Raw genomic sequence first — 19,526 nt, 5'->3', positions numbered from 1 at the left:
ACCTGAGACTCATAAATAGACACCTCCACGGGTGATCAGGGATGCACCACAGAGAGGTGTAACATATTTATACAATGTGTCATGATTGCCACCCATGCAAATCAGCAGCGGTGGCATCGGAAATGGACTGTACCAAGAAGAGAGAGAGAGGGGTGCTGGAGCATCCTCGGCAGGCTCTATATGTCTTTAAAAAAATCTGACAACATCTTTGTCGACGTTTGATGCAAAAGCTCAAACATAACATCACATATTGTGCATTTAACATGTCTTGTTGCTGACTGACGCTTTGTGTGTTTCTCTCTCCTCTTTGTGACACCCCTCCTGGTGAAAGCGTCGGTTGTCTGCGCTGGGTGGTAGGGACTGTCATCCTGCCTGCCTGCCTAGACGCCTGGGTTTTTTAGGAGAGAAGAAGTTGGCAAAGGGATGTGACTGCGATGATGGCGCTGCAGCTGAAGAATGGGGATGCAGTTTACTACCAGAGTGCAGATTACTGCAGAAATTACACTTCACCGCCTGTCAGCTATGGTGACAGCAGCCATTATCTTGCACGATTGCCAGGTAAGGAGAAGCTTATACAGGATCTCCCCATCTCTGACTGTCAGCAGCAGTCTTATATATGCACCAGGATGGAGAAAATCTAACCAGAGGCATTTGCAGATGAGGAAAGGTGGATGTTGAAACCGGTTGGTGCTGCTGTTATCATCATCATAATGTCATGTATAGAGGGGTGCACCAGCCATCAGAGCATGGATGGATGCTGCGATGCAAAAATCTGACTCTAATGGTCTCTTGTACATGTAGGAGAGCTCCAGGGTGACTCCAGGTTTGATGTCTAATTTGAAACAGCCTCATTGCAATGTTCACTTTCATCTCTCCTGCATGGCAGTCAATCAAGTGGTGGTTGTGTCAGAGCAAGTGAAGAAATATAGAAACTGCTGCTATACCTTTACTGCATTGCTTGTGCTGCACAGATGATGATGATGCTGGTGACATGTGGCAATTACACAGCAAGTGTTTCTTTACTGCACCTGCACAGCAGGCGTTCCTGGTTGGTTTTTTAGGGACTTTTGAGGACAGCATGTGTCATCACGTATAGCTGCATAGATGATCCAGATTTACAGCATGAGACTGATCAATCCACCTGGTAATAGTCCTGCCATTAAACTGCCGTCTTCATTACATAGACTGCATGAAGTCTCACATCAGAGTTAATGGAAATTCTTGCAATTGTTGTATATAGGGCTGAAAACAGTAGGTGGACATTTTTGGTCACGATTTTGGTAAATCATCAATCATTTGCGTCATCATAAGAGCAAAAATACCAAACATTTGCTGGATTTAATAAATCAAATCTGAGGATTTACTTGCTTTTTTCTGTTTTATATCATTATTAATTCAATACCACTTTTTTTTCAAACTTTTTGTCAGCCAAAATAAACAATTTTGGCCTCTGGTCACTCCTGATGGGCTTAGCTATAGATGTCTAGTGCTAGTTATTTTCTATAACGAGGAATGGATAATCAATATAGTAATAGTAGCCTATTGCATAGGTCAGGTGACTGATGTTCAAAGTCTTTAAATGGGTATAACACTCACTTTATGTTAATTATTATGAAAGACATTCAAACATTTTGTGCTACTGAAATATAAAAGTGGAAGCGAGGCTTTACTGTAATGGTACAGTGAGTACATTGCAAAGTACAGTAAAGACGTATGTGGTCTTTGCTGCTTTCTGTGGTGCCCAGTGAAGCAGATGGAATAAGTGCAGGAGGCATGTGATTCTCATCGCTCCATAATTGATGTGACACAAGACAGTACGACGACAGAAACTCTAGAGAAAATTAAGACTTGGCCTATTTAGAGATTCTCAGTGGAGGCCATGATATTATGAGACTCCAGGACAGGAGGCGTGGTTCTAAAACCAAGAAGTCTTTAGTCAAACTTAAAAAATCTGACAAGTGATGAACTAATAAATAACTTATGAGGTAGATTACTTTTTTTTTTGCAACTCCGGCTGATTCTTTTGAGACTTTGAGAACAATGTCGCTCCACGATCACTTGCTGTCTTCTGCTTCAGAGACTTACATAAGTCTGACTTTGACTTGCAAAGTTGATTGAGTCCTCTCCAAAAATTCAAATGCAAAACAGCTATGTTTCTTTTCTTTTTTTTAAACATTGCAGCAAGGTCCACTGCTGTGCACTTGTGTGCTGCAGCTCTGTAGACTGTACTTTGTAGGCCTGGATCTGGGACAAAACTGACCTTGGCCTATCTAGCCCACATTAAAAACATGGAAAGGTAACAGCCCTGTTCTGTTTTCAGGCACAGTAAAGGCTACATGAAATCAAAGTAATTTTACACGAGGTATGGCATCACCAGGACTTGAGGAAGTGGGGAGGACAAGTCGAGAAAACAGTTAAAAGCAACATCTTCAAGCTTACATTGTAACTGATATACAGTGAAGTCATGTTAGTCATCTATATTGTGGTGGCACAATGAGTATACTCTGAGCTGCTTAACGGATGATATCAAGCAAAAAGGGTCAGCCGCTCTTTGTGCTTATAATTGCTGCTGCAGTGAGGTTTCCTGACTGCTGTGCAGGCGGTCTCAATCAGGGTTGAAGGGTTCTCCTGAGGCTGCTGCTGATTAGATTGATGATGTTCAGTATGTGGAGCTTGATTGGTGGATCTGGTTCCTGGTGGCATCTATAGTGATTGTCGAGCATTGAGGAGGTGTCTAATTAAACAACATGTCGGTCTCACTCAATGAATATTATGAATATATATGAATACTTGAAGCACATACTGCTCAAAACTTGTCCTACTGTAATACCTTTTGGGCACTCTTTCAACATTTTAATGGCTATAGTATATCCATTTATTTTCTAAATGTTGTATGTTGATTGTAACATTAAAGCCATGTAATTCCAGTTTTGTCTCCATCTTTGGTACTAAAGCTGTCATCGATGTTTCTTCAATGCACTTTAAGTGTGTCTGAAACTTCTTTGTCTTTAAAGAGGACCTATTATGCTCATTTTCAGGTGTATTTTGGGTTTCTACTAGAACATTTTTATGTGCTTTAATGTTCAAAAAACGCTTCTTTTCTGTCTAAAACGCTCTGTTTGAGCTCTGCTTTGAAAAGCCCAATCTGTTGTGATTGGTCAACCAAACCAAACTCTTCGGACTCTGTTCCAGCTCCACTCTAACTAGCCTTTTTTGAGGGCATGCCAAACTAGCTGCTAGGAAGGTATTATGCAAATGTGTTACTTGGTGACATCACCACGTTACAGAAGAAATGTGTTTCTGTGGGGGAGAGTAACTCTCTTCGAAGTCAACTTTGGGCTTTGTAAGTTAGCATACCTTTTACATGCACAAAAAAACTATGTAACACAGTAAAAGAATTGGAAAAAGCACAAAACCACAATAGGTCCTCTTTTACTTTTTCTGTTAACGAAGCTTGAGTTTCTGTTAGTCCTACTTTTCTTTGGCTGTCCACTCACAATGGCCAATTCAAACCCACTTCTTCTGAGTTTTGTTACAAATAAATTGCTGTTGCCGTTCCCTACAGATGCCAGAGAGTCTCCTAAGAAGGAGCTCCAAAAAACAGCAAATGTAAAAGCTTTCATAAGGAGAATATGTTGAAACAACACTCACAATGCCAATGAGTAGTGAAACTGATATTTATTTATTTACGTGCAACTGCTGCATAATATTACTTTATTAATGTGTAGTAGGAAACTCATCCAGCCATGCTGAATCTCCCACCGTCTCATATTGCAGTTGACAGGACTATACTGTAGTAAGGTCAGTGCTTTGTCCAGCATACCTTTCTGCTGAGGTCAGCCAGGCCAGGTGACAGACAGTCAGCCAACTGACTGGATAGACACACTGACGGCGGACAGCAGTCGGAAACACAAACACCTCAGGATGTTATTTTGAGTCCATGAATCACTGCCATTGGGCGTCCAATTGGATTCCAGATAAAAGCTTCCAGCACAGTGAGTTTTGACACAGCTGTTGACCTATTACTGACCTGACAATATATGCGGCTACACACACACACACACAAAATGGAGCGTTAGAGCGGCACAAACGAACATACAAATTGTACATTATCTTCCCTAATATAACGCTCTTTCTTTCTTGTTTTCCTTATAGATACACACTCATGCCTACTGTGCATGTACACACACACACACACACAAACACACACACACATCAGCCTATTCGAGCAGTCACACTTCAGGCTGTGATCTCTTCCGATCAGAGAAGCTTGAGGATTTTTATTGCCACTGTCTTTGTTTGTGTGTGTGCACAGGCATGTAACGTCCTGTATGCATGACTGCAGGCGCTGCAGGCTCAGCCTAATCTTTCTGATGACCACTGGAGTGTGAAGCTCCTCTGTCCGAGAATGTGTTTCCATTCGCCCATCTCTTTACATCTCTCCTGCCTCAGGGCTCCGAGAAAAAAAAAAAATGCTTCTTCTCTTAGTGTCACTACATGTAGTCATCTACATTGGATCTTCACCAAGATCCTTCTCAATGTCTCAATGATGATCTGTCAATAGACAATATCCACATACATACTGAATCAGTGCAAACCACATATTTATCTTTGACAAGGAAGGGATGTTTTCTTTATTTTTGTTTTAGTCTGTCAGCCAGTAGGATATCCTAAAAACATATATACAGATTTCAATGAAATTTGGTGTAAAGATAATTAATGTGGGCCCAGTGTCTGGTGCCATTTATAAATCACTTTCTTTTCATACAAATTCTGAGCTGTGCGTCATTGACTCAAAATTCACTTTTCTGGATTCCTTGCTTCAAGACAAATTCAAGATTCAAGATTCAAGCCCTTTATTGTCATAGTGTGTGTAGTACAACAAAATTAGATTGTGACAATCCCATAGGTGCTAATGAAAAGATAATACAATAAAAAAATACAATATGTATCTTGGTGAGATGACAGTTTTGCCAGATTATTGCACAAAGTGTCCGTCATATAATTATATAATTATTGCACAGTGTGATCAGCATATGTTATTGCACATGTCCGTAACAGTAGATTTACAATATTTACATTGCACAAAAGTGACCAACGTGTTATTGCACATGTCCGTAACAGTAGATTTACATTGCACGTGTTCAACTCAGACAGAGGAGATGTCAGAGTTCAGGAGGTTTATGGCAGTTAGGGAAAAAGCTACGTAAATTTTCTAACTTCGAAACGAAAACTATTGATACTCGATACCATTTTCGGGAAAAATTGACACAACATTTGGGGCATCAAATTTTACATTTTTATTAAAAGATAAATAGCGGGGTGAGACGAGAGGGAAGAAAGTGCAGCTGGTACCCGTGTATCGATACTGTGGAAAATGAATGAAACCGTTTCAAATATTCAGTATCGATGTGTATTGATAATTCAATATTTTAGACAACACTACACAGCGGTGCCTTGAGCTAAATATTAACATGCTAACATGCTCACAATAACAATGTTAAAATGCTGATGTTCAGCAGGTACAATGTTTACCATCTCAGTTTAGCCTGTTAGCATGCTGGCATTTGCTAATTAGCACTAACCACAATGAACAGATGAGGCTGATGAGAATGTCTTTAGTTTTGCAGGTATTTGGTCATAAACGAAAGTATCGGACACATTGCTAGATGAAAAGTCAGTGCAAAACCAAAGTTATTACAAATCATGAGGGGAACATGAGTGTCTGAACCAAATTTCATCGCAATCCATCCAATAATTGTTTAGATATTTCACACAAAAGCACAAATGTCAACCTCATGGTGGTGCCAGAGGAAAAGCCAGGGGATCACCAGAGACATTCAAATACAGTACATTATCTGGGAAATATAAATGTCTGTGCCAAATTCTGTGGCAATCCATCTATTGAGATACTTCACTGGATAAGTGAAAACATGCTGCCATGCTGGTGGCACTAGATTAGTCATTAGGCCTAATCCTCTGTAGACCATAAATACTAAATCTCATGACAATCCATCCAATATTTGTTAAGATATTTCAATCTGGACCAAAGTGGTAGACCAACCAACCGACATAGCTAAAAACGTCTAAATATGTTCTATTATCGCATGAACTTTCTGAATGCTTTCTAGTTTCCTTGAATACAGTAGTAGTAGTAATGTCCATACAACACTGTCTTCCTCATCAATGTTACTGAATGTCCTTGTAAGACATTTCTTATATTTGTAATCTGCCCCTGTCTAGAAGTAATGTGTATGTGCGTCTGTCGTCCACAGGCCCAGAGACCATGATGAAGCCTCCTCTGAGTCTCTTCAGCCACCCCCAGCAGCCTTTCCACCACATGGACTGTCTGCACCAGCTGGGACCTCCACCAATGGCGCCTACGCAGCCTCTCGGCCCACCACCCCTTGCCCCTGCTCAGGCAATTGGACCCCCAACTATGGTTCCTACCCAGACTCTAGGACCCCCTCCCATGACTGCTGCTCACACATTAAGACACCACCCCATTACCCCACCACACAGCTTAGGCCCCCCTCCAATGGCCCCAGCTCAGCCACTGGGGCCTCCACCAATGGCACACACCATGGGTCCCCCACCTGTAGATCACACACAAGCAATAGTGCCTCCAACCATGGACCTCATACAACCGTTGGGGCCTCGACCTATGAACCCTGCACAAGCACTGGTGCCCCCACCTGTGGTGGCGCCCGGAGCCGGCCGATTCGCCCTACCTCCCTGCCCAATGTCCTCCCCTCCTGCTCCGGGTCCAGACCCTTCACATCTGCTCCCAATGCCCCCGGGACCGGCCCTCATCCCAGCCCCGATGTCCTGCCTCATCCCTGGTCCTCTCCTGGGTCAGGCAGCCCCAGCCAGCGAGCAGGCCCAGGATGAGGGCTCTCTGCTGGGGATGGAGGAGCAGGAAGACTTCCTGGGGTTGGGGGAACTGTGTAAACCACTGTACTGTAAACTCTGCAACGTCACCCTCAACTCTGCTCAGCAGGCACAGGCTCACTACCAGGTCAGTTGAAATACCCATGTACAAAACATGCAAAATATTAAGATACAGACATAAACACAAACCTCTCCTCATCTGTCTGTCTAGGGGAAGAACCACAGTAAAAAGTTACGAAATTTTTACGCTGGCAGTCAACAGCCTCCAGCCATCAGGATCCCAGAAGTCCTCGAGGCGGCTGGCCAGACGTCCCTCAGCTCAGGATCAAACGACAGTGACGCAGGCAGGCAGGTCAGATCCAAACTAAGCTCCAACCTATCTAAATGTTACAGTTTTAGTCGAGGTGGTGGGTGTACTGCTGCTGAAATAGCCAGTTTGCTGATAGAGGTAATATACCTCTGAGGAGGCGGTAAGGAACTGCAGAGTCACTCTGTTTGTTCCGCTCACCACTGAACAATTTACTGTATCTACACATTGTAGCTGCAATTAAATACTTACATTTAACGTTTTATGCTACATTTTCTCAGACTTTAACGTGGCTGCAATATTTGTATCTATCAAATGTGAAAACAATGTGAAAGGGGTCGCTCGTAGTGATGCACCTACAGAGATTTACCATCTGAATCTGCAGCTGCCCTCGGCTTTACAGAACTTTCAGCTCATTGTTTAGCTGTCTGGCCCGCAGCTTCATAATTTTGATTTATTCTCACCGCTCTCATAGTGTAGTTTACAGCCGTAGCAGGCAGCTGTGCTCATCATTAAACAGCAGGCAGAAAAAGTTAGAGACTAGCTGGTGAACATTTAGCAGCTAAAGAGCCAGATATTTCCCTCAGGAGTTGGTGCAGACCACAAACGGAGCTAAAATAAGAAAAGTTAATATTAGACTTACATTCGTCAGGCAGCCAGAAACACGACTTCAAATGAATGATAATGATGCTCTGTAACTGTATGTGGAAATAAGCAACTGTTTGCTAACAAGTTTGCCATATCAACTTAAAATGTGATATGTCAATGTTTTGTTTACAACTTGTTTCCGCTGCCCCCAAGTGGCCAAAAAAATCAGTTATAGCAGGTTTAAGGATTTACCATGTTGTTGAAGCACTACTACTACTACTATGCTTGTGTTCCTTTTTATTGTTATTCACTTTCTTTAGATAAAAGCATCAAATGAACAAATAAGAAATTTGCCAAAATGATATAATGTAGAAAACAGGAAGTTTTGTATTATATATACCTGCAAGAGTGCATTTTGCATGACAGAAAATGACCTAATAAGCCTTAAAAAAACAGGCAACATAACCTGCAAGTGTCTGATGTTTTCATATCTTATCTTCATTAACTAATAATATGACTACATGCGATTTCTTTCATGATTTAACAACTTTCATCGGTGTATATTTTACAGTTGAAAATCTCAAGAAGTTGTGCAAGAAATTCTTCTCTTCCTCCCTCCGGATCCAGAAATGTATTTCTTCTCTTTCTCACTGTTTACTCTCCTTCCACCACATACACTGCACTGCATTGTCCTGTGTCTGCAGGCGCAGTATAAGGGGGCGACCCGGGTCATCTTGGCCACAGAGAATGACTATTGTAAGCTGTGTGACGCCTCCTTCAGTTCACTGGCAGTTGCACAGGCCCACTATCAGGGCAAGAACCACGCCAAGAAACTACGGCTCGCTGAGGCCCAACAGAACTCCAATAACATGTAGGTTCAAGTATAGGAAGGTTTTGCATTATGAGGAGGCCTCGTCCTTATTTCGTTTTTTTGTATTGGTTTGGTGCAAATCTCCTGGAAGCCACAACTGAATTAAAAGCAGCTAAGAAAAATATCTGTATTTGAATAATAAAGTCAGATTTTGATTGCAGTCCTGTTCATTAATGTAAACCTGAAGGATAAACTTACACATAGCTGATTCAAACCAGCCAAGCTAAACTTGTGGAAACAGAACGTGTGTCTTACTCACCTTTTGAACCAAGCTGAAGTGATGTTTACTCTGGCTCCTCCTGTTTCAGGGAGGGCAGCAACGAGGCAGCTCCAAGAAGAAACAGGAAAGATTGCAGTGAGTACAGACTGGTGAAAAACCGCCGCAGCCCACAGCTACCTGCCTCCATGCCAGGTAAAAAATACTAAAAGATGAATAAATAGGAGGCTTTAAAACATTGACACTCGCTGACATAGACCTTGAAGCAAATTTCTGCTTAATTTTTAGCTGTTAATGTTAAACTGTTAACAAATACAAATAAACTACAATATGATTTGTGTCGGTGCAACACATTAACTCAACGGTGGCTACATTTACTGGTGAAACAGCGAACAATCCCATATGAGCTAAACTACCTTTAGCAGCTGGACACACCACTTTTAGCGATCATAACATAATGGATTAGAGAAACAATCAGCAGTCAACTATTCCTTTGTTCTGGTTGTATCTTTTGGATTATCTTCAAAGAGAGTTTAGCTCCCGTGGACACACCCAGTAATCCCTTTGCACTGGCATCTACAGAATCCAACAGTCCTCGCTAAAACTGGGCAGCATGGTGAGCATCTGCACAACTACAGTATTTGGCCTGTAGCTGCCCAGAATTTATTTTTTATTTGCACTGGGAAGGCAATTTTGTTGTCGTGAATGCTGCCATGAACTGGGGGAGAGAAGGACAAAAAGTAGTTCTTGGAAATTCTGCATTGAAAAACAAACTTTCAGCTGAAAGCTTCTTTACTTTGACTTTATCATGTTTTCTGTGAGTGTCTGCTTTCACCCTTGTGTGGGAGTGTGGGTGTGTGTGTGATAACAGATACAGAGTAGATAACGTCAGACTTTCTGCTGACGTCAAACAACCATCTCTTTCTTGCCGCCGTTCGCTGTGTCTCTATCTCACCGCAGACAAAAACAGTAGCACCTCAGCTCAAGATAAAGCAGGATAAATCATAAAGTAGAGCCAATTCCATTCCTCTCTCACTCTCTTTCTCATCCACTCTCTTTCTCTCACACAGACACACACACACACCACGACATTCTGCTGATTTAATCAGTTTTCTTGATGGACAAATCCCAAAATAGCTGCACTCGTTCCTGCGGTGGCCTTCTCGCTGTCTTTTTATCTCTCTCCCTATCGCCTTCTCGTTTTTCTGCCGTGTAACAAACACACGCACAAACAAGCAATGCTCTTTCCACTTAGTTGTAATCCCAGATGACTTGTGTCTCTTTATCACACACATCAGTGATAGATCAGGTTATAAGTAAGTGTGTGATGCTGGTCTACATTCAAAATACATTGTGGATCTGGATGTGTCCCAAGTCTAAGATTTGATGTGGAAAACATTTTTGCTAAAATGTCGATGTTAATAATCAATGGACTGTGTAAGTCTTTTATCAAGCAACGTGACAAAGAGTCTACAGCCAAGCGGCTCTGTGAGGCTGTATGCAGGCACAGTGGTGGTTTGAGCTAAATGCATCAGCATGCTCACAATGTTAACATGCTGATGTGAAGCAGGTATAATGTTAAGCATGTTCGCTATCTTAGCATGCTAACATTTGCTAATTAGCACTAAACACAAAGCACAGATGAGGCTGTTGGGAATACCATTAGTTTGATCATAAATTACTAAATAGTAGTACTTAATATTAAAATTTGGACCTGATGTTGGCACCAGAAGAAATGTTAAGGGAGGTTCAAATTTCCTGTGAATCCATTTAATGGTTGGGAAGACATTTCACTCAAAACCACAGGTGTGAACCTCGTGGCGGTGCGAGAGGAGAAGTCAGGGGAACAGTCATGGTCACCATGGATATCTGTTCCGAATGTCACAGCAATCAGTTGTTGATTATTTCAGTCTGGACAAAAGGCTTTTCTCTGTTTTGTATGATTGTAAACTGAATATCTTTGGGTTTAGGACAGCTAACCGGACAAAACCAGCAACTTTAAGACCGTAGGCTCTTGGCAAGTCATATATGCATTTCACAATGTTCTGACATTTTATTCACTAAACCATTAATGGATTTAAGAGGACCTATTGTGCTTATTTTAAGGTACATACTTGCATTTGGGGTTTCTATTAGAACATGTTTACATCCTTTAATGTTCAAAAAAGTCTTTATATTTCTCATACCGGCTGTGCTGCAGCTGAAACACTGCTCTGATTGGTCAGCTGGCCCACCGCTGTGATTGGTCAACCGAACCAAACTTTTCGGACTCCGCTTCAGCTCCACTCTAACTAGTTTGTTTGTGTGCCTACCAAAGTAGCAGCTAGGCAGGTATTACACAAATGTGTTACTTGGTGACATCACCAAGTTACGGAAGAAAAGGCGGGACTTCAAGCGAGGCGTTTCAGGCAGTTCAGGAGCAATGTTTCTGTGGGGGAGAGTAACTCTCTTTGGCATGGACGTGGACATTGGGTTTTGTAAAATAAACTAAAGGAAAGGGGAAAAGCATAATAGGTCCCCTTTAAATGAAAAAAAAAAAGATAATTGATATAATCTTTGCCAACCATTAGTCCAACATTGAAGCCTCCCTCCAGCTGTCATGATAGATAAATCTGGCATGAATCAGCCACTTAATGTGTATCTACAACTAACCTCTTCTCTCCTGTCTGTCGTCTCTGCTCTCTTCCTCCATCCAGGGCCGTACTACAACCCCAGACCGAGGCAGCGCATCCCCAGAGACTTGGCCATGTGCGTGACTCCCAGCGGACAGTTCTACTGCTCCATGTGCAACTGCGGAGCCGAGCAGGAGACGGACTTCAGGCAGCACCTGGAGAGCAAGCAGCACAAAGCAAAAGTGTCGGAGCTGAGATACCGCCACGAGATGGAGAACCTCGGCTACAGCTAAGAGACACGAGAGGGGAGGGAGGGAGGGAGGGAGGGGAAGAGATTAGAGAGGGACAGAATAGGTGGAGAGACAGAGACCAAAGTGCAGGAAAACAAATACCACCCTGTGTTTGAGGGGCATATTTAGTGAAGGGATTAGCCCAAATGGCCTCAAGATCTTGTTGCAATTCATTTGCTTAAACACTTAAATCCTCATATTTGACATAATGCTCTACCATACGAAGCTATAATTGGATTTGATGGATTTATTTGATCTGGGTATTACTCTTGAAATTCAGCCTGTATATTGAAGCAGGCTGCAATGTAGCAGAGAACAGGAATTAGGCACTGAATCAGATCACATTTTTGACCCAGCACCTTTTGTTACACCGTCTCTGGTCAACCGTCCTCTAATGCTTTGAGTGGTTTGCATTCTGACTCAGGATACGGGGAAAATGCAAATGAATTGCAGGTAAATCTTGAGCTTGTTCAGGCTACAGGGAGAGGACTAGTGATGCACAGAGAGTCAACACGACAGGAGAAGGAAAGACTAGGACATCTAGAGAGTTCAAGTTTTAAGAAAGAATGCAAAATGTGGAAAATAGAGAGTGAACTGGTTGGTAGAAGTAAAAGGAAGCATAGGGGTAAACACTTGAGGTCAGAAGAAGTCTCATCCTTGGGAAAACAATCATCAATGAGGACGAAGTTTGAGACTCGTTTCAAAGAGTGTGAATCAGCCCTAGAGCAGGGACTTCAGGGTCACTTAGTGAGCCACAAATTCAACATCTTTCTAACCCAACACAGGTATTAAAATCCAAAGCACTATTCGCTAATTTAAAACCAACAAAGCACAATGAACAACATCACCTGGTAGAAACAGTTTTACATGAATCTGTTAGCCTTAGCCGACCTCTTAGCGGTCCTTCGGTGTGTATCAGGCTGAGGGTTACACCCTGGCTAGCCTTGTTTGTGCCTTTAGTGAGAATTAGGCTAAAGAGTCAACTTTGGCTAGCCATTTTGAACATATAGTGGAAACCAATCTACAGTATTGAGTTTTCTATATTCTGTGTCATCTCTTTTCTTGTGATAAATCCACATAGATATTATGTAAATATTCTCAAATCACATTATAGGTGTAAATATAGGATAATATACATTAATACTAATGATTCTTTGGTTAATGTTAGCCTAGCATATATTGTATATACTCCTAATCTATTTAATAATTATCAGGAATCTTGTACAAATTGTGCACTGACTGAATGTCTGCCCATCTTGTTTGCGTGTGAATTTGCCCTTGTTCACTGGTAAAGTAATTTTGGTACCGTCCATCTAGTTAAAAGCTGCTAGTCTCATCATTTTGACTGTGCTGGAGGACCACATGCCGGGAGAGGCTGTCTCTGGAGCTTCTTTGGATACAGGGACCAGGTACAACACAGCCAAACTGGCCCTGTGATGGGAAGAAATGTGCAAACACGTTGGGAACTCAGAGGGATGCGTGCAACCGAAAGCTTTCAACTCCAAACTTCTAATTAGTTTGCAAATTGCAAATGAATGCGTGCAGAGCTCAACGGATGTTTCTGGTTGTAAGACATATCATTTAATTCTCCCAATCGCTACTGATTCCCAGAGGGGACATAACCAGGTTTTACTGCAGGGTTAAACGGCTGCAGAGGAGTGATGTGGATTTTGTCTGGATTTCTAGACAGATTTAATTTTATGTTGTTGGTTGTTGTTTTTTTTACCCCGTATGACCTAGGTCCAGCTGTTAAGCTTATTCTGAAAAGATCAGTTATGTAATCAGAATCAAATTAGATTTCTGTTTCTGTTTATTTGATTATCCGTTCCAGTTCAGTGGTGCTGAACTAAACGGGGACAATGACAGGGACAAAAAACATCTCTTGTTCTTTACATACCTATTTACAGACTTTCTTTAATCCTTTAAATAGAAAAAAAATGATTTATTTATGCCTCAAAAATCATTTTATGTAGCAGTTAAAAGGATTTTCCACCTATACAGTAAATACAGACAATTCAGAGGAGGAGAAAAAACCTTCCTGTTTCACTTTATATTTGCTTTTCCAATTTTTCCTGCAGAACAGCCGTACACGCACACACACTCCCACATAACTCAGTCAGTCAAAGGCCTGATTGGGTCACGTAATCATAAAGTGAAATGAGTGGCAGCTGTTCACATCTTTCATTCATTCGTCTCTAGAGCACAGACACACACCTGATCACACACATGAGGACACTCAGGAGAAATGCACTGTGAGGACAAAGTACTGTGGTGTTTAGGGATTAAAACATGTGAGAGAGGGAGAGACAAACAGAACATAGAAAACAAAATGCTGAGCTGTTTTATTAGCCCACTGTGCTTTATGGTTTAATAAAAAAAGGAACAACGATGAGCTGATGAAAGCAGAGCTGTAATGAAAGCTGTGGGCTAGTCGAGGAGTTCTTCACATCAGACTGACTTGCAGTCTGTTAATAGCACTCCTCCTCCTCCTTCTCCTCCTAGAAATAACACGCTTTGTCTTACATGAAAGAATGGGTAGCATAACCTTTTATTATGTTGACAGGCTCACACTCCACTGCAGCTACTGAACACCTTCAGCAAAGGCATGAAATAATGAACTGCAAAGGAATGGAGGAAATGAGGAGATCGTAGGAAACTAACTACTAAAAGGCATCGCCTAAAGAGTCTTTAAGATAAGACAGTAGCCTGGAAACCTTCTTGGTTTCTGTTCAGTCGTGTATTTGGATTCTCAGTGGGACCCCTTAAAATATATACTTGAGACCCCTCATCACAGGTTATGGCCTTAGTGTGGACAACCAAAGCTGGATTTTTCCTTGTCAGATTGTTTCTTTGAACAAGACGGCCAACTACCCGGGGGCCCCAAACCCCCCGAGGCCCCCAATGCCCCAGTTTCACTGCATGCTGATTGGATTTTGTAATTTGATAAATTGAAAAGATGTTGAGGAGTTTGCACAGCAACTAAGGCAAGTTTGGCATTATTAGTTAATCCTGACCTGTATTGTCTTGTAGAGTTTTGTGTCAAAACCTAGTTTTAAGACCTTTTAAGACCTACTTTTTAGTTTCTATTGTGTTCACATGCTGCATATTCCTATTTAAACTTTTGCTTAATCAAATTACCTAGCTGTGACATTGAAAACCCTTTTTTCCAGGAAACAAGGGGAGGGAGAGGGGTCAGACGTAGGGCTGGGCAATATGACAATATATATCAAAACAATATAAAAATGTCATACTAGCTAGAAGGAAGCTAAATAACGCTCCAAACTTGCGCTAAATTTTGGTGAGGAAAAACTGTCATGGCCATTTTCAAAGGGGTCCCTTGACCTCTGACCTCCAGATTTGTGAATGAAAATGGGTTCTATGGGTACCCACGAGTCTCCCCTTTACACACATGCCCACTTTATGCAGTTTTGGGCAAGTCATAGTCAAGTCAACACACTGACACACTGACAGCTGTTGTTGCCTGTTAGGCTTCAGTTTGCCATGTTATGATTTGAGCATATTTTTTGAATGCTAAATGCAGTACCTGTGAGGGTTTCTGGACAATATTTGTCTTGGTTTTGTGTTGTTAATTGATTTCCAATAATAAATATATACATACATTTGCATAAAGCAGCATATTTGCCCACTCCCATGTTGATAAGAGTATTAAATACTTGATAAATCTTCCTTTAAGGTACATTTTGAACACGTAAAATATGCGCAATTAATCGTGATTAAATATTTTAATCGATTGACAGTCCTAGAAATTACCTTTATCGTGATTCAACATTTTGTCCATATCGCCCAGCCCTATGATGTGTAACAAAGGTCCCTGGCCATATCCTAACCATGTTGTGGTTAGGTGGCGTGCAACTATAACCATGTGGAAACCAGGGCGCTCGCCGGGTGGTATCATTCCAGCATATCAGTGGTTGGTTTCAATACTGAAGCTACCATGTATTGTCTGCTGATTGCACTGTGCTTAATGGGAACTTGGAGGTGACAGGATACATACACAATTTACTGTACAGAGGCAGGGAAGTGGGGGCCCAACATCAGGTCCGTTATCAGGTTAATTCAGCCATGCATCCGCCAGTGTTCAGTATTACAGGATTTAAAAAAACTTTGCGAAAGGTTGTAAAAAACCAACATGATTTTGTGTGTGATTTTTCTTTTTTTATCCCTTAAATCATCTTGTGACACCGGGTTGGGAACCACTGCTCTAATCTATGAAGGCATTTTCTTCTGCTTTTTCTGACGATATTAAAATTACCACAGCAAAAAGAATCACTGGCCCTCCACTATATGAGTCAGGACACTGAAGGAGGCCACAAGAGGACTTACTCAAGAATAAAATTACAAGATTTTACGGCAATTAACATTTCATCCAAAGAGTTTCAAAGGAAACGACTCTAATGGTATTTTCACTTTGTTCAAGAAAATCTCGAAACAAGGAGGCTCTAATTGAAAAGAATTTAAATAGCATGAAATGACATCCATTTGTAGTTAATGGGCTAAAACATGCCAAACCACCGGTAAACTGCCTTTTTTAAGGCTATTTTTGGATGGATATTGTTGCAGTTAAACACCATTTTGCATTTAAGAATCGTGATTGGTTGCACAAACGTTTTAAGCAGTCGAAAGCCAACAAAATCAAGAAACCACTGTGGTAAACAAAGGCATCTACGTACGGCAGTTAACTGTTAACGGGTTTAATATTTTGACAATTTGCATTTTATTTGCTCTGTGTTCACTGAAATTGATTAGATGGCATTAATGCTTCTAGAAAGGCTGTTTAGTTTTCGTTTGCTCTGGTAATACGCTGAAATACCCGGGGTACTGTTTCTGTTTGTTTTGTTCTAGCTGTGTTAGAGACTGTAGCAGCTGGTAACTATATTATACTGATAATTATTGGTTTCACTGTTATTAACCAATGCTGTTATCTGAACGCTGATGTGTTTCAGCACCATAACGTATAAGTTGAACTTCAGTGTAAATGACAGAGAAGTGTTGCACTGTATAAATTATATCTGGTTTATTTTGTGCATGAGTAAAGTCATACTGTAAAAACTGTTTCTACTATTGAGAGAAAAATGTGACAGTGAGGATGCTTTTCAAGAATGTTTTTTTCTGAGGTTTTACATGACTGGTTGGTTGGAAATGTCTGTATGCTGTGCTGGATCTACAAAAGGGCATTTGGAAAGAATCATGACTTTGCACTGAATATAAAAAGACACTTATAAAGAGAAGTATGCTACCACATGTTGTTTAGTTCAAGTGAAGACTTTGCTACCATTGTCATTATTTGCCTCTCAGTAATTTGTATCCTAATGTTTACAAGGTGAGAAGTTGAAGCTGTTATGGATGTGAAACTCATATTTGTAATTCTCTGTGTTTATCCATGTGTTGCACTGTTGGACTGATCAGACCAGGGCAGATAGGCAACACTGTGAGGTTAAGTAGGAAAGAAAACACTATAATCTGTAACCTATAATCTAGCGTTGGTACAAATTCGGTACAAATCATACAAACCGTTACTTCAATGAAATTAGACACCACTGGTCTGATTTTGACAAAACAAAGAGATGACGGACCTTGGATTGTTTTAAAAATGATCCCAGTTTTTGTTCGCAGAGAAATGATTACGGCACGTAACTCCCCATTAAACCACATATGACCGTGGAGGTTCATTTTTAGCTGTGATAAGCTTTCAGCCAAAAGCTTTAAGAAAAGCTAAGTAAGTGAACCGTGAGTTTTTCTTTTGTCACAGAAAATTTGCTTCCAAGGTCAAGAAGAAACCTCCTCAACCTCCTCATGCACAAATATTAGACCAAGATGGACGTCGGGTTCTTAAAGTTCTCTGAAAAGAGGCCAAAACCGTTGAAAAGAATGCTTTGAGATACTGCCTAAAGCTTATGGAATAACTAATAAAGTCAACATGGATTTAAGGATTTTTTATCACAAACCACAAATGGTAGTTTTTACATTTCTGTTTGTATTTGGACTAAACAAACAAGCTGCAATGTGTTAAGATTTAAAGACGCTGCTAGGCAGATTTCTTTAACTTTAGAGAGAGCTAGGCTAGCTGTTTCCCCCTGCTTCCAGTCTTTATGCTAAGCTAAGCTAATCACCTCCTGGCTCTACCTCCATATTTCTCACATACTTTGCACAGAGTGGTATCTCCTCATCTAGCTCTCGGTCAGAAAGAGAATAGAGTATTTCCCAAAATGCCACACTATTCCTTTAAAACTGTCCTGCATATACTACTGAATGTGATATCCACTTCAGCTCTTCAACATATAGAATAGGTTATGCTTGCCTCACATGACAGCCCATGTATCCTGGTCTGCAGACTGAGTCAGTCTTTTACACTGACAGAATTCAGGACCCCTCAGCTCCATCCACTATCAGGGGCCCCAAAACCTCCTAGCAGTGCCCCCCAGTAGGACAGTATATATATACTCCTGTACTCTCTGTGAAAACCTCAGCACACTTTCAGTGCCTCTGAACAATGTTGCCAATATACCACTGACTGACTGACTGACAGACTGACTGGATGCCTGGACGACTGATACACTGATTTTGAGGCTGTGTGTGTGTGTGTGTGTTTTCTGACAGATGAATAAACGTGCAGATGATATTAATAACCAAGCTTGAGTCGATGATTATTACAGTGAAAGTATGTCTCATGTGTTCTCAGCTCATACCGCTCCGGGGGGAAACAACCGCTCTGTTAGCTGATGCCGTTATTGGCTCTCCATAGCCTAGTTTCCATTGCACTGATAACAAAGCTTTACTCGTTATTCTTGAAATGACTTCTGCCAAGAAAGCTGTTGTTGTTATGCCCCTGGTAGTTTGTTTGTTTGCCTGTCAGCAGGATAGCTCACAAACCTTATGAACAGATTGTAACTATGAAAATCAGCTAGAATTGGGCCAGTACTCAACAGTATGGAGTACTGGCACATTAGCTGTCTGTCTGTCCAACTTTCGTGTTACTCAGAACAGTAGAAATGAGCGTACATAGGTAGTAATGAACCATAATTTGCACTTTATGATGATGATCCACTTATTTATTGTTCTACTTGTGACTGAATGTTTTAATGTTTGTTTTTCACTGCAAAGAGCTGCTAAACTGTTTTTCGTTGTTTTCAATGACAATGACAATAAAGTATCTATCTATCTATCTAATGCTAGTTATTGTAAGTGTTGGGCAAAATAGACCTGTTTCAAATTCAAACCAGCAATGTGAGAAGTACAACATATTTAGTCGCAAAGCTGCTGGATAAAAGCTTCACCTCCAAAATCCTCTGTTCATAAAGGGTCTCTTATCAGGGGATATATTTTAAAATTGATTCATGCACATGAATTGCTATTAATACTTCATGTTACATGGTATTTTTGCACTTTGATATTAATAACTCTTATGCACAATTCATGACCTCAAATGCTGCAGGTGCATTGCTGCTGGTTACAGCACATGTTTTATTCAGTTCTAACCACTGAATGAAACTATAGCAAATAAACAGACCACAATACAATCCATACTAAGTGTTTAACTACGCAACACCAGCTCACAATTTTGCATCTGTCATTGTGGTCCAGAAAGACTCAGTGAGTATTTGCTTCTAACAGACAGTTCAAGTAGATGATTGACAGTCCTCTCCTTCACTCACACATCAATATGAACTCTTCCTATAGAGCTGATTGAACAAACAAACCACCACTCTGAGCTTTTATCGGTCTTTGGTTC

At 41.0% G+C, this 19,526-nt stretch overlaps 1 protein-coding gene across 2 annotated transcripts; it reads left to right on the top strand.

Moving 5' to 3' along the window:
• Nucleotides 1–324: 324 nt before the first annotated feature.
• zmat3 (zinc finger, matrin-type 3) lies at nt 325–18,428 on the top strand. 2 transcript variants are annotated; one of them, XM_074635072.1, is made up of 6 exons: nt 325–558; nt 6,276–7,018; nt 7,103–7,243; nt 8,491–8,657; nt 8,966–9,012; nt 11,571–18,428. In XM_074635072.1, exons 1-6 carry the CDS (start codon nt 435–437, stop codon nt 11,777–11,779), a joined length of 1,431 nt encoding a protein of 476 aa, XP_074491173.1. In that variant the 5' UTR covers nt 325–434; the 3' UTR covers nt 11,780–18,428. The 2 variants fall into 2 exon arrangements, with proteins under 2 accessions (XP_074491173.1, XP_074491172.1); XM_074635071.1 differs by having other exon boundaries at nt 332–558; nt 8,966–9,069; nt 11,571–18,427.
• The last annotated feature ends 1,098 nt before the right edge of the window (nt 18,429–19,526 follow it).

The sequence above is a fragment of the Sebastes fasciatus genome, chromosome 5, assembly GCF_043250625.1.
Source record: "Sebastes fasciatus isolate fSebFas1 chromosome 5, fSebFas1.pri, whole genome shotgun sequence".
NCBI lineage: Eukaryota > Metazoa > Chordata > Actinopteri > Perciformes > Sebastidae > Sebastes > Sebastes fasciatus.
Note: the sequence above shows the minus strand (reverse complement) of the source record. Positions and strands in the feature narration are given on the sequence as shown.